Below are 16,620 nucleotides of genomic sequence, written 5' to 3' on the forward strand. Positions count from 1 at the left end.
ACAGTATGGTACTGGCACAAAAACAGAAATATAGATCAAGGGAACAGGATAGAAAGCCCAGAGATAAACCCATGCACATATGGTCACCTTATCTTTGATAAAGCAAGAATGTACAGTGGAGAAAAGACAGCCTCTTCAGTAAGTGGGGCTGGGAAAACTGGACAGTTACATGTAAAGGTATGAAATTAGAACACTCGCTAACACCATATACAAAAATAAACTCAAAATGGATTAAACACCTAAATGTAAGGCCAGACACTATCACACTCTTAGAGGAAAACATAGGCAGAACACTCTATGACATAAATCACAGCAAGATCCTTTTTGACCCACCTCCTAGAGAAAAGGAAATAAAAAAAATAAACAAATGGGACCTAATGAAACTTCAGAGCTTTTGCACAGCAAAGGAAACCATAAACAAGACCAAAAGACAACCCTCAGAATGGGAGAAAATATTTGCAAATGAAGCAACTGACAAAGGATTAATCTCCAAGATTTACAAGCAGCTCATGCAGCTCAATAACAAAAAAACAAAAAATCCAATCCAAAAATGGGCAGAAGACCTAAATAGACATTTCTCCAAAGAAGATATACAGATTGCCAACAAACACATGAAAGAATGCTCAACATCATTAATCGTTAGAGAAATGCAAATCAAAACTACAATGAGATATCATCTCACATCGGTCAGAATGGCCATCATCAAAAAGTCTAGAAACAATAAATGCTGGAGAGTGTGTGGAGAAAAGAGAATCCTCTTGCACTGTTGGTGGGAATGTAAACTGATACAGTCACTATGGAGAACAGTATGGAGGTTCCTTAAAAAACTAAAAATTGAACTACCATACGACACAGCAATCCTAATACTGGGCATATACCCTGAGAAAACCATAATTCAAAAAGAGTCATGTACCAAAATGTTCATTGCAGCTCTGTTTACAATAGCCAGGACATGGAAACAACCTAAGTGTCCATCATTGGATGAATGGATAAAGAAGATGTGGCACATATATACAATGGAATATTACTCAGCCATAAAAGGAAACGAAATTGAGATATCTGTAGTGAGGTGGATGGACCTAGAGTCTGTGATACAGAGTGAAGTAAGTCAGAAAGAGAAAAACAAATACTGTATGCTAACACATATATATGGAATCTAAGAAAAAAAAATGTCATGAAGAACCTAGGGGTAAGACAGGAATAAAGACACAGACCTACTAGAGAATGGACTTGAGGATACGGGAAGGGGGAAGGGTAAGCTGGGACAAAGTGAGAGAGAGGCATGGACATATATACACTACCAAACGTAAAATAGATAGCTAGTAGGAAGCAGCCGCATAGCAAAGGGAGATCAGCTCGGTGCTTTGTGACCACCTAGAGGGGTAGGATAGGGACGGTGGGAGGGAGGGAGACGCAAGAGGGAAGAGATATGGGGATATATGTATATGTATAACTGACTGACTTTGTTATAAAGCAGAAAGTAACACACCATTGTAAAGCAATTATACTCCAATAAAGATGTTAAAAAACAGAAGAAAAAACAAAAAAAAAAGAGGCTGGTCCTCACATCTGCAGGAAACGGAAGACAGAATTCAGCCGTGAGCTCTTGACTGGGGTTTCAGCTCTTGAGAAACCCAGGCAGACATTCCTGGCTGCTGGATAATTAAAGACCAATCACATGAAGCCAGAGGACCAAGGATGGAAAGATAACATTTTTTTGAACAGTTAACACCCAGAATCCCCATTACATCAGTAACTATATTTTATTTAGGAAAATACCTGTGTCAGCAGGAGCAAAGGCTACCAGTAAAATTGTTAAATTGATCTTCATGAGACAATGAGGAGAATTTACTTTGGAGTCAAGACCCAGAGGGAGAAAAGAGAGGGTGGATAGGGAACGGGAAGCTAGCAAGATGTGGAGAAAGGATGAAGCCCTGGGTGGACGGGGTGGGGCTGTGGAGAAGCACACAAGCCTTCTCCGGGAAGACTTCGAAACTTCGAGGCTGTTTGTGCAGCTGCAATGCGAAAGTCCCACCTCTACCTCCACCGTATGTGACACCATCTCCGAGACTTGGATTTGTTGTCTTGTTGAAACCAGGAAAGACACTGATTTCCCATCTGGATCGGTACTGGGTGGGGTAGAGGCAGCCCCATCAGAAGCTCAGATGATTTGTTTACTTCCTTACTGAGTCCCTAGGGGCAGGATTAGGGCCAGGAGTAATGAAAATAGAAGCCCCCTGTGAAATATGCTGAGCTCCTCAGGAGACCTGTACGTGTCCAATCCTATCTGGACCTCAGCGGCCTGAGACCTATGCCGACCCCCGTCAAGCTGGAAGGGAGAGGCCCAGGAGGATGACGGCCCTGCTAGGTCACTGGCTGCCTGCTTTCCCAGTGCTCTGTGCACGTTTCTCCACAGTAAATCTGAGAATTGAGGCAAGTCCTATTAGGGTGCTCCAGCCTTGCCTCCCTTGCACTCCAGGGGCCCAGGGAACTGTTGTGTATCCACGTTATCAAGGTACAAATCATCCTGGAAGGCAAAGGAAGATGAATGGCAGGCCAGGGTCGCAGCCACAAGGGCCAGCTGCAGCTCGCCACCAGACCATTATCCACCCAACACCACAGCTAAAACTGTGGGAAATGTGTTCATTAAGAAAGGCTGCATTTCCTCCAGGCTTCTAAAGAGCCCAGTTTTCTCTTGCCTCCGTCATTAATCAAGCGAAGTAATTAATCAATCAAAGTGCAGGGAGGCCTCACAGAGGCAAACAGCAGGAACTGACCTCTGACCAGATCGTCAGACAGGCTCTAGCCGTCCAGCGAAGTCAGACAAGCAGCCGGCAGAGGGTCCAGCTGGGAGGACAAGCTGACGCCCAGATGTCACAGCTTGAGATATCCATCTCCAGGCGAGAGCTCTCTGCCAACCTGCTGCCAGCCCACCCGTCCTGAGAGAGGGCGCCACGGCCAGGCCTGAGGAGGGAGCCGATGGTGGCAGAGGGCCAAGAGCATGGGGATCTCTGTTCATGTTGAATCCGAGGAGGGGGGAGGGGGGAGAGTTGTGCATTTGCTATACCCGAGGCTCTCTGGCCTCCAGTTGCACACATGGCCACGGGCGGCCAGAACTGCAACCAGCTGCACCCAAGCAGACCACCTGTTCAACTGGCCCTGACAAAGGCATCGATGCTCACGCTTCCCCAGTCTGGTCCCTACATGTTCCAACTGGGTCTTTAGGGTGAAGAAAACCAGAGAAAGTGACATGAAGTCCGAGGTAGCTCTGATGTGAGGAGGCTCAGTGTTGCTCCAGAGGAAAGAATTCTACAGGCAGGTTGACAAAAAACTTGTAAGCTAGGGAGAAGTCCAGAAAGCCTTACAGAAACAGGGATGTAAGGGGCGGGGCGAAATGCTTTAATAGATTGAGTGAGGAAGGAGTGATTCCACCTATCAAGCCATTCCACAATTTTAAAATGCACAAAGAAGAGAAATTCCAACCTGAGGGAGCATTTTATAATAACACCACATTAGCCCCTGCAGCCTAATTCAAGGATCAGGCTTCACAGTGACCAGACAATGCAGCTTCTCTCATTCGCCTGTCCCGCCTTGGAAACACATTTGAATAGAAATGGGGTAGCAATGTGACAATGTGTCTGTTAGGTCAATTATAGCCCTGAAGTCACCAGGCAATGCGGTTCTGGAGACCAAGGATGCTGAAGATGCATCTCTGACCAAGGCTACCCATGACATCTGAGCAAAGTCTCAGGGGTCCTTAAGGTCTGCTTGTCACTTTTATTACTAGCTGAGTAAGACAGGCCCTAAACTAACTTGTCGAGAAAACAAGAATCAGAAACACCCAAATAAGACAGTGCTTTGTAGGGAAAAATAAACAACAGCACTGCGCACTGGCAAAGGCAATACTTTTGGAGCCACTAGAAGCCACTTATTTAAGTACTTTTCTTCCAAAAGATGTTCTCTTTACTAAATAGGAACCAAAATCATTTGCTATAACTGCCTGGTTGGCTCTGGAGCACAGAAAGCCCTGACCACAGGCCTAATAGAAGAAGATGGAGCTTCTGAGCCCAGCTCAGTACAGAAGCGGAGAGATGAATGATCCTGTAAAAATTCCCTGTTTTTGATGGTCCGCTTGAAAACTTCTAATCCAGAATTATCATCCCAAGAGCAGCCATCTGGGGGAGAAACTAAAGATGGACTTGAGGGTTCCATTTCCAAAAGGATTTTGATTAATTTCATCAAGACAAAGTTAATAATCCACGACATCAATGCTTTTTTTTTTTTTTCCTTCAGTTGCTTGTGCTAAACATGTTAGAATCTTCTCCATAAATCTCACAGCTAGAGGCTAGTAGAAATTAGTTTGCCCTCTACACTGTCATTAAGAAAGAAAGAAGTGGTAATAGCTACTGAGGAAACGTGAAGGGAATGACTTGTAAATGAGATGAATCTGCCCAAATGGTGGTTGGGTAGGATGAGTAAATAAATCCACGTTGGCCTCTCTTCATAGCCCGCACAAGGAAGGAGATGCAATGAATGGAGATAGATTGCTTTAATAACGTATTTTATTTATGGATCTATAAAGAGGCTTCTAGAGACAGTTTAACTTATGTTAAGACCTGCATTCTTAACAGATCCACCCCATCAGTCCTTATCGAGAGTCTCCAAGGAGCAGGGTCTTGTCTGAAGAGCTAAGCGGGTCGCAAAGACAAGGCCTCTCCTCTCCCACACAAGGCAGCGATGATTGTGTGACTGATACGGACCGTAAGTGGTGCTGGATGCCGGTGATCAGGGGCTGGACAGGTGGGACGTGCTCTCCCACCCACTGTGAGGCTTTCCAAGAGCATGCTCAGGAAGGGAGCGGACTACATCATACAAAAAACAACGAGGCCGTGTTCAGCCTTTCCGTGGAAACCCTGAACACACCTGGCTCCCTCCTCCAGAGCGGTACTGTTAATAGCTCAGCCTTGTTCAAACTGCTTTCTATGTGTTCTCCCCTTTAATTTTCATTGTGACTCTGAGGGGTAGGTAGTGTTCTAATCCCCAGTTTACACAGAAGGAAACTGAGGCACAGAATGACAAATAAATAATAATAAACAGTTAGTATCCAGAGTTACTGGAATTTGAACCCAAGCAAGCTGCCTCCTGTGCTGTTGCTGCTGTTGCTACTACTTCTACTATTGCCAGTGCTGCTTCTGCTTCTGCTTCTGCTACTATTACTACTACTACTACCACTACTGCTACTATTACTACCTCTGCCGCTATCACTACTACTGCTACTATTACTAACACTACTACAGGTACTACGGTTGCTACTGTGACTTCTGCTACTATTACTGCTACTGCTGCTACTGCTACTATTACTACTACTATTATCACTACTGCTACTATTACTACCACTGCCGCTATCACTACTACTGCTACTGCTACTATTACTACTACTACTACCACTACTGCTACTGCTACTATTACTACCTCTGCTGCTATCACTACTACTGCTACTGCTACTATTATTAACACTATTACAGGTACTACGGTTGCTACTGTGACTTCTGCTATTACTGCTACTGCTGCTACTGCTACTATTACTACTACTATTATCACTACTGCTACCGCTACTATTACTAACACTACTACAGGTGCTACGGCTGCTACTGTGACTTCTGCTCCTACTACTGCTACAAGACCTCTATGATTTCACTCTTGAATCTTGCACTTTATGTAGTGCCTGGGTCTCAGAAGGAACAGAGAGAGGTAGGGCGGCCAGGATTCTAGGTTCGACATTGCACTGACCTCACTTGATGACTAGCCACCCACCTCAGAGCCATGGCTTTGTTCATCCTCCTAATGGTTGTGTGTCATTTCAGAAAGCCCTCTACTGCATTCCTTGCTGCTACCATCAGTCTCCTTTTCTGTCTTGGCCTCCAGGACAGATTCTTTGTATCCAATGTGTTTGATGTGCAACCAAAGAGCTCACCTAGGCCTTTGGCCCAGGGCGCAATGAATAATCAAGACCTAGACAGGAAGTACTTTCTCCTCTCCCTCCACCCCATCAAGGCAGCATGTGCTCCTTTCTCCTGGAGTAGAAGTGCAGTATGGTAAAGCAAGAACTGAGGAAAATGGATGGGGGATATGGGGCAGGGTGCAGCAGGGCTGGTGTACGTTTGGAGGAGGACGAAGCCCTTTGAGGAGAGAGAACCTGGGGAGAACTTCCTAGGAGTGAGACCCTCCCGGGGTCTGGCCCCCACACAGAGTGGCCGGCACATCCCCGTCCTGCCCCGGGTGGGGATGGGCACACACTGCCTGGGCCACGTGGTCGCACTGCACTTGCATCCACACGGAGAGTGGGATGGTAAATACAGAGGCACCATGAGACCCCCTCACCTCTTCCTCCAAACTCCAGAAGAGAGGAAGGCAGGACAGGTCACGGCAGGATCCAAAACCACAAATCCTTGCATTAAGCACCTTCCACGTCTGGCCCATATGCCCAGGGCTCTCAAGTCCATGGCCCTGTGGAGGCCTTTGGTCCACTCTCTCGGTCAACCCTTCACCACCTTAGAAAGACCCCAGACCTTGTGATGGCTCCCCGGAGCCATGGGCTTTGGGGAAGAGGGAGTTACTCCAGCTAAAATCTCAGTGTCTTCTGTGCTTCCCTATCAACCAAGAACATATTTCTAGCGTTTGCCGCCTGTTGGAGCGTGTTTCCTCTCCCCGCACCGCCCCCCCCCCCATATAAGATTATAGACTGGATTTGGTACCTTGGCAAATCACGCATGTACCCAGCCTACCATAGAGATTCTAATAACCCCCCTCTGCAAATCATGTGCCCCCTGATTAGATGATACCAAGATGTTCTGGGGTGGCCCCAATACTCAGGTGGCAGACACAGCCCATTTCTGCCCTACAATCCTTACGCCTGGCTGAGTAAAGAAGGTGTAACTAGTTTCAAATGCCGAGTGGCATGCATATCCCATGCACAAACTTCTGAGCACTTTTCACAAACCCAACCGGGAGAAATTTCCAAGTGTCAAATGAATATTTTCTTGGGTGCTATATTCCTAGTGGAGACGCAGAGGCTGGGCTACCAACAGACAGTCTCCACAGTGCTTCACTGTTACCCTCAAACATCCAGGGAGAAAACCACCTCTCACAACTGGTGCACAGCTCCACATCCCCCTCCCAGGCCCAAGGGGAGCTAACCCTGATCGCACCTATGTCAAGAGAGTGGCAGAATAACTAACCATACACACCGTACTTCTCATCTTGGAAGGAATGGAACAGGTGGGCAAGTGATGCTCCTACCCTTTTGCCCCTCCCTGCTCAGCTGGGAATCCAGCACGTTCTGGTTGACCTAAGCCTCAGCATTCAGAAGATGAACTGGGACAGTTCCCAGTTGTTTCCATATTATTGACTTTCTACACGGAAGAACTTAAAACAGGTTCAAAATGATGACTCCCCGCAGGAAGGCCCTACCCCCAGTCCTGCAAGATGAAATCATGCTCCACAAAACAGTCATCACAGAAGCCTAAAAGACAGGACTCTCCTGACTCCCTAAGCATGCAACTTTTAAATATTAGAGGCACCCAGTGAGCTCATATGTCCTGTCTGCTGACAGTGGCCATAACTGCCTGCTAATGTGCTTAGAGGCACTGCCCAGTTGACTGGTTTCAATGTCAGCAAATGACAGAGTTCTAGTTACTAAAGTTGGTGAGCAACAGCAGTCAGTCAAGAGCTGAGCCATGTTGTTGACCGTGACAGGCCAAGCGTACGGGTGAGACTTCCTCCTGGAGGGAGCTTAGGAGGCAAGCACTGACCTGCAGCATTTGGAGGTAGCCTTCCTGGGGGTCGCAGAGCAGGGAAGAGATGCGGTGGTTGTTCCTCATGCATTTCTGGCTGTCCTTTGCAGATGGGAAGATCTGCCGGACCACGGTCATCCTGCCAAGGGCGCTGTGGACCAGATCCAGGATCTCGGGGTCACTGATTTCCTGGGAAGATAACCAGAAATGTTTACCATTGACTCATGAGCTCATGATGTCTGCAAAAGACTTACCAGTAGTTGTCTAGGTCTACAGCCTAAATAGCTGATGCCAAAGGGGTTATGAGTTTGGGCCCAAGGTCAAAGAATTCATTTGTTGCTTATTGACAAATAATACTTGCTTATCCTAAAATGCAAACAGGATTATTCAACACCTTCCCTGAAGGACAGGAAAAGATATCTGCAGCTAAACCACCAATGCACTGGCTTCCACGGAGTCAAACTCAAAAAGAACCAGTGCTGTCAAATGTCACAACAGGCATTAGCTGGAATTAAAGGCTAAATTTCCTGTTGGGAGTCATCTAGGTGATTTAGACAAGGAAAACTGATTTTCTCTGGCACAGTTGACCAAAATGCAATGAGTTTCCCCTAATTCTTTAATAATTAGATTTTCTTTTAAAAAAAGATTTGCGTACAAATTTAAAAAATATGTCCACTCATTCATTGCACAAAATCTGCCCAACAGCTCCTCTGTGATTTGTTCTGTGTTGAGCACTGGGCATATAGCAGTGAATGAGTCAGGCTTAATCCCATCTGATGAAACTCAAGGTTTCATCAGAGAATGAAATATGCTGAGTGATGTCATATGGAAATCTAGGGGCAAAGGAAACCTATCGTGCTTCCACATGAGACCATTTGCTAAGCTCTTTACACACATTTTATCAGCTGGTACTCACAACAACCTTAGGAATTCTATGAGGAAGATCCTATTATTATCCTATTGAAAATGAGCACTCTCATGCATAGAAATAGCAAAGGGAGCAGGCTAAGGGGAGCTCTTTCCAGGACGAGGCTTGTGTGAGGAATTAGCGCTGAAGCTGAACCTGAAGGATGACCTTGTTAGGCAAAGTGCTTGCAGGTAGGGGGGGGAGGGGGAGGGGCAGTGCAGAGCTGAGTCGTTGGCCGTGCTCCTGAAGATGCGGGCAACAGGTGGCACCCTGTGGTACCCTATTCCAGTACAGGTAGCGGGGTGCCCCTCCAACCTAGGGAGGGGCAGGGCCACTGGCAGGGGGGAGAGATGGTCAAAGGCAGCATGGGATCTGTGTCCTGGGCCAGATGTGGGTGTGGGGTTCAGTAAATCCCGCTAAATCATCCTCACTAGAGACAATGAGAAGCCCTTGAAAGATTTTATCCACCAACAAGCCACAATCAGATTTACATTTAAAAAAATCTCTGGCTGCTGTATGGAGTGAGGATTAGAGAGGAACAAAACAGCTCCATGTCTGAGATCAACACAGGAACTACAAGAAATGGACATTCACCAAGGGTTTTGGTGGTGGGAGAGAGTCAGCTTAAGAAAGCCCTGGTTCGCTGGTTCTAAGAAGTGACTCCATCAGTGTTGGCTGCAAGTCAAGATTTTAACTGTGAATAACTGTGTTTTAAAATTGGTCTTAAGTCTTCCTCCTTGCAGATGACACAGTCTAGAGTTGAGACAGTGAGATGGTATAAATGGACCTAATGAGGTTAGAAATGAGTGATCAGGAGTTTCAAAATCACTTAAACAAGAACATAACATGTTTAAGGGTATAAGGGTAAACAAAGTATTTCAGGAATGTCCTAGGTACTCAACATGAGTGTGTAGACTGGTCAGTTGTAGCCATATGCTAGATCTGGGAGAAAGGAGGAAATTAAGAATTGCATCCTTTTAGAATGATCAGTAGTTCCCAAGTATGCAGAACTGCAGGCATTTCAAAAGAATTGAAGTGCTATTACCTATTGAATCTGGGTTTAAGCCACTTAAACTTTGTATTTCAGACAAAAGTCTGTTTAAGGGACAATGATCTTGTTGGATTGGGACCAACTGACAATCAATGGTGTGGAAATTGCAATATAGGACCACCAAGTGAGATGGGCCCAGGACCCAGTTGGGCTTCAGGAAATGAGGCAGAGAATGTAGCTAAGCCTGGACATTTGTGCTCTGCTCTTAGCTGTCCTGCTAATGGATGCCTTGCCCCAAGCATAGGATAGTAGGATGAGAGAAATCATATTCTGACCTGATAGTAAGTAGAACTATAAGAAAGAGCAATAAGTGGAGTGGTCAGCTTTACTTGGAGAAGGAATATAGAGGCCTTTGCGGTGGGGGGGGGGGGATTTTTTTTTTTTGCGGTACACGGGCCTCTCACTGTTGTGGCCTCTCCCGTTGCGGAGCACACGCTCCGGACGTGCAGGCTCAGCGGCCATGGCTCACGGGCCCAGCCGCTCTGCAGCATGTGGGATCTTCCCGGACCGGGGCATGAACCCGTGTCCCCTGCATCGGCAGGCGGACTCCCAACCACTGCGCCACCAGGGAAGCCCCCCCCCCTTTTTTTTTTTTAACCTAGAAAAATCACGAGGTTATGAAGAATGTAATTTGCATAAGGGGGTTTATCAAAGCCAGCACACCTTGGAAAGGAAATGGATATGTTACAAACCTTTTGTTTTTCTCGCTTACTTTTCATAGCAGAGGTCACCATAGAAGTTCTTTTATTAAGCCTCTCCTGCACCCTCAACTTCCCGATGGGAGAGTCAGTGGCACTGAACCCTCCCTACTGTGCCCCAAGAAGAACGCTGGAAATTGTAGGGGGCCTGGCTGATGGGGGAACACAGTACCTTTCTAATAGGTGTAACCCTCACCTTCCCTGGCCACATGCAGCAGCCCCTGGCGTGAGTAGCTAAAGAAGCCAGGGCAGCCAGGACCTAATCAAGGGGGCTGGGTCCCTGTCCCAAGTAGCCCTGATCTCCGACTATTCCTTTTCAATTCTGCCTACCCAGGACAGAGATGAGAACTTGGTACAGCTTCTTCCAACCCATCAGCTGCTATAAGCCTTCCTCAGAGTAAGGATCAGCTGGATTTCTGCAGACCTCCCATCTCCCGTGGCCCAGTTTTCACCCACTCACTTGGGGTCGAAGCACATAGTCTTGTCTGCCAAAGCACTCCTACCCACCTCCCCACACCTCTGGGCCTATCCTGAGTATCTAGTACAGAGAGAGCTGCAATCACATTCTAAGAATCCATGGAAGCAACTCCCCTGGATCGCTTGGAGGCAAGAAAAAGGGTCACTTCTCCTAGGAATGTATCCTTCCCTTGGACACTTCCAAGCCTGCATCATCAATCAGTTCCGGCAGCTTCATGCCAGGTCCTCTTCTGTCCTGTTGGCCCTACCATGTCCCTTCAGTACCACTGGGCTGCACACAGGTATCTGCTCCCACTCTGCTCGCTGCTGTCAGGCAGGCACTGCCTCCAGGCTGCACACCAGGTCAGCCTCTGGACCACTGTGAACAGGACCAAACTCCGGGCCTTCCTAAGGGTGCAGAGGGCAATGCAAGCAGCCTATTTACACAACCCACATGGAGAACAAACTTCCCCTCTGCCCCAGTTGAACATTCCTTCCAGACAGTGCTGCTGATGAGCAGAAGAAACAAGACAATGTGTATATACTGTGTGATCTCCACTGACCTCACCAAAGCCATCAAGGCAGCAATGAAACAGTAACACATCATACCCAGAAGCTCACTGAAGTGCTGAAGGGCCCAGGCTCAAAATAAATCTTGCTTATTTGATTACTTTTTAAGTTTGCCTTGTGAAATATATCTTAATGCACAAACATTACATAAAGTATGAATAATAAAATGATTTCAGTGTACCTTCCATCAAAAAATAACCTGTATCTTGGTTGGATGCCTCCTCCCCAAATGCTTACCATTTCCTCCTCACCAGGAGCTGCCTTTGTCTTGCTATAACTTATGTATGCAACCTAAATAATATATATCTTAGTCTTGTTCGTTTTGTTCACCTTTGTGTAAGCTAAACAGTCTGCATCCTCTTACAACTGTGTTTTAACACAGTGGTTCTCAAACTTTGTTGTGTATCAGGATCACCTGGGGAATCGGCAAAATTACAGAGGTACAGTCCAGTCCCATTTCCACAAGCAAGGCTTCTGTGTCTCCACTGGCTCTCCAGACAATTCCAGTGCTCACCAACGTCTAAAACCCACTGGGTTTAACATTAAGTGTTTGTGATCTATTCATGATGATGGATGCAGCTCTGGTTCATTCATTTTCACAGCGGTACTACTGTGCTGTGTGATTCTGCCACAATGTATTCACCCTATTGTGATTACCGTTTGAATGTTTTTGCTTCTTTGCTATTAGGAACAAAGCTTCTATGCACATTTTTCCTGCCTGTGTGTCTTGGTACACACTTTTAGGAATTTCTCTATATACCTAGAATTAGAATTCCTCCATGGGAGAATATGTACATGTTCAAGTTTACTAGGTAATACCAAATTTCCAAAGTGATTTGTATCCACTTATAATTGTGTGAAGAGAGTTCCTGTCGTTCTGCACTGTTCCCTGCTCCTAATAGCCTATGACTTCCTAATATTTGCCAATCTGGTGAGAATGAACTGGTACATCACTGGACTTTAATTTCCACTTCCCTAATTCTTAATAGAGTTAAATATCTTTCATACATTCATGAATCATTTGTGTTTCCTTTCTTGTATCTGTGTTTTTGTCCAATTTCCTGGGTTGGATATCTTGCATATTGATTTGTGGGACTTTTTTTTTTTAGTTCTGGATATTAAGCTTTTGTCACACGCTGCAAATACCTTCTCCAGCTTCCAGAATGTTAGGTAGAACTAGCCTATAAACTCATCTGAACTGGTGTTTTCTTTGTAGAAAGATTTTTATTACTAATTAAATTTCCTTATTTTTATGGGAATTTTGCTTGTTTTGTCTTCCTTGCCCTAAGTCACTTTTTTCTAAAAATTCAGCCATGTTGTCCAAATTTTCCAATTAATGGCATAAGTTGTTCACAATGTCACTCTACTTCTTCTATTCTCTGCAGTGCATCTAAAGTTGTGTGCCATCAGCCATTTCTAATCATCTGTATTTGTGTCTTCTCTCTTACTTTGATCCTAGAAGTCTGTGTATTTTATGAATTCTCTTAAAAAAGTAAGTTTTGGCTTAACTGATACTCTTTTATGTGTTGGTTTTCTATTGCATTAATGTCTACTCATCTTGATTATTTTTATTTTACTATTTTCTTTGGATTTATTAAGTGGTTATTTTTCAAACATTTTTTCATGTGAAGCTTAGGAAAGCTTTTGTCTTTCCTAATGAAGTATTTAAGACTATATATCTACACCCAAACATTGCTTTGGTTGTGTCCCGGAAGTTATCACATATATTAATTGTATCATTATTCCTAAAATTTTTTTTTTTTTTTTTTTTTTGTGGTACGCGGGCCTCTCACTGTCGTGGCCTCTCCCGTCGCGGAGCACAGGCTGCAGACACGTAGGCTCATTGGCCATGGCTCACGGGCCCAGCCGCTCCGCGGCTTGTGGGATCTTCCCGGACCGGGGCACGAACCCGTGTCCCCTGCATCGGCAGGCGGACTCTCAACCACTGTGCCACCAGGGAAGCCCCTAAAATTCCTTTTTGATTTATTTTTGACCCATGAGTAGTTTACTAGAGATTTTTCTTCCAAAATTTTCCAAACATGAGATTTTTTTTTTTAGTAATCTTCGTATTGATTTAAGTTTAAATGTATTGTAACCCAAGAAAGTGGACCGTGTGATACAAATCCTTTAAAATTTACTGAGCCTCATTTTGTGACAGTTTGCATGAATGTTTCATGCATGTTCACTGTCCAATTGTTATTGATTTCAATGGTCTGTTTTTAGATCCATTAGATGAGGAATTTTTCTATTTTTCTATTTTCAATTTTTCTATTTCTCTTTGTATTCAGTCTATATTTTCAAAAACCATATTGTCTTTTATTAATTTAGAATTGTAATTTAGAATTACAACCCCTCCTTGCTCAACCGAACCTTTTATCATTATTTAGATACCCTCTTTATTTCTAGTAATGCACCTTGCCTTATAGTCTACTGTTATTAACATATCTACACCAGTTTTATTTTGGTTAGAATCTGCCTGCTTTTTTCTCATTACTTTGCTGTCAGTCTTCCTCTGTCTCACATTTTAGGTGGGACTCCTGTAAGCAAAATATACTCGGTTTTTTATATCCGTCCTAGACATTTGAGTAGAAATCTTAATCCATTTATATTGGATTATGATTACATACGTATATGGATTAATTTTATCATATTATTTACATATTTTACCATTTCTTTTTTCTTCCTTCTTTTTAGCTTCCTCTTGGAATGATTTTTTCCTATTTTCATTTTCTTACCCTCTTTTAGAAGTTATATTATCCATTATTCTCTCATTGGATATCATAGATATTTTAATATGCATAAAAGTGTAAAATTAATATTTTTTACTCTCTTCCTCAGTCTTTATCTCTAATCACCATCATTTCAACTAATGTGATGATATCTAGTATTTTAATTCTATCTTTCTTTGTGCCCTCTTATCACACATAATTTCCATTATTTTATACAGTTAATATTTATCTACTTAACCAATATTTATCAATATACTTGTTATACATTCTTCTGTGGACCTCAAACCTTACATCTGAGATCATTTTTCTCCCCCTGAAGTATATCGTTTAGGATTTCCTTTAATGTGGGTTTGCTGGTGATAAACTTAGTTTCTATTTATTGGAAAATATCTTTTGTTTAGCTCATTCTTGAAATAGAAAATTCTAAAGTTGAACACTATTTTTCATAGCACAGTGAAGATAATATTACACTGTATTCTTGCTTCTATTTTTGTCCAGTGTATTATTTTCCTATGGTTGCAATAACAAATTAACACAAACTTAGTGGCTTGGAACAACAGCATTTTATTCTGTCACAGTTCCACAGGCCAGAAGTCTAAAAATCAGTCTCACTGGGCTGATATCAGAATGTTGGCAAGGATATACTCCTTCCAGAGGCTCTAGGGGAGAATCTGTTCCTTGCCTCTTACAGTTTCTCGTGGTTGCCAGCACTTCTTTGCTTGTAGCCACATCACTCCAATCTCTTCCTCCCAGGTCACATTGCCTTCTCTTCTTCTGTATAGTTAAATATCCCTTTGCCTCCCTCTTAAAAGGACACCTGGGGTTGTATTTCGGGTACACTTGGATAACCCAAGGTAATCTCCCCATTTCAAGACTGTTAACTTAATCATGTTACAAAATCTCTTCTGCCATATAAGGTGACGCTTACAGTTTCCAGGGACTAGGCCCTGGATATCTTTGTGAACCATTATTCAGGCCACAACCTCCGGTTATTAGGAATCAGTTTAAGTGTCATTCCTTTGAAGATGACCTGTGTTTTCTCTGTGGATGCTCTTCAGACTTTTTATAGTCTCTGGTGTTCTGCGGTCACACTATGAGGTGTGGATTTCTTATTTTTATTCTGCTCCTGATCCTTGGGCTTCCTAGATCTGGGGTTTAGTTTCTTTCAATAATTCTAGAGAGGTCAAAACCGTAATATCCTTTCATGTTATTTTTCCCTGTCATCTCCTATTTCCTTCTGGAAATCCAACCAACAGTACGTTAGATCTTATTCTATCTTTTATGTATATTAACCTCTCCTTCATATTTTCCACCTCTTTGTTTCCCTGGGCTACATCCTAAATAATCTCTTCATATTTTCCACTTCACTAATACTTTCTCTGTATGTGTCCACTTTGATTTTTCTTTTAGTTTCAATTATTAGGTTTTTAATTTCCTGAAGCTCTGTTTCTTTCTTCCTTCTGCTTCTTTTTAAAACGTGTTTTTACTCCTTGCTCATATTTCCCAGCATCTCTTTACTTTTGAAACATGTCTAGGCACATACTTATTTCATATTCTATGTTGGATAATTCTAATATCTAAAGTCACTTCAGATCTGATGAAGCTGTCCCCCCCCTTTTTTTTTTTTCCTGGGATTTCACTCATGATGGCTTTTCTTTCTCTCTCACCCGCCCTCCTTCCCTTTTTCTTTCCTTCCTTCCTTCCTTCCTTCCTTCCTCCCTCCCTTCCTTCCTTCCACCCTCCCTCCCTCCCTCCCTTCCTTCCTTCCACCCTCCCTCCCTCCCTCCCTTTCTTCCTCCCTCCCTTCCTTCCACCCTCCCTCCTTCCCTCCCTTCCTACCTTCCACCCTCCCTCCCTCCCTCCCTTTCTTCCTCCCTCCCTCCCTTCCTTCCACCCTCCCTCCCTCCCTCCCTTCCTTCCTTCCACCCTCCCTTCCTTCCTTCCACCCTCCCTCCCTCCCTCCCTTCCTTCCTTCCACCCTCCCTCCCTCCCTCCCTTTCTTCCTCCCTCCCTTCCTTCCACCCTCCCTCCCTCCCTCCCTTCCTTCCTTCCACCCTCCCTCCCTCCCTCCCTCCCTTTCTTTCTCAAATGCAATCTTATTCTCCTAGAACTTCCTTAGGAATTCTCTGAAGCTTGACGCAATTGCCATTACTTCGGAAAATATTTACGCGTGCTTCTACCCCCTCGCTAGGATCCCTCCCAATCTATAACCACATAATTTAACACGAGATTTTCCTTTGTGCTTTGTTAGGCACCAGAGATGGTGTGACTTGGATCACAAGCCTGCATGAGAGTCATCACTTCTCAAGAAAATATCCCTCCCCTAGGCAACTCCGAGTCAAGGCAGGAAATTTCCCTTCCTATTCCCTTCTGCACAGTGGGTTTGTTTCTCATCAGCCCTTAGAGTGAGGATGTA

The 16,620-nt window shown here is 44.3% G+C and overlaps 1 protein-coding gene across 2 annotated transcripts in view; it reads right to left on the bottom strand.

Annotated features, from left to right (window-relative positions):
• The window catches only part of GRID1 (glutamate ionotropic receptor delta type subunit 1), a 666,827-nt gene that overhangs the window by 212,084 nt on the left and 438,123 nt on the right, over nucleotides 1-16,620 (bottom strand). For both annotated transcript variants that reach the window (XM_004273011.3, XM_033433944.2), the window contains exon 6: nucleotides 7,812-7,982. In XM_004273011.3, the coding sequence (XP_004273059.1) occupies nucleotides 7,812-7,982 (171 nt within the window). The remainder of the gene's footprint in view (nucleotides 1-7,811; nucleotides 7,983-16,620) is intronic.

The sequence above is a fragment of the Orcinus orca genome, chromosome 14, assembly GCF_937001465.1.
Source record: "Orcinus orca chromosome 14, mOrcOrc1.1, whole genome shotgun sequence".
In the NCBI taxonomy this organism is placed as follows: Eukaryota; Metazoa; Chordata; class Mammalia; order Artiodactyla; family Delphinidae; genus Orcinus; species Orcinus orca.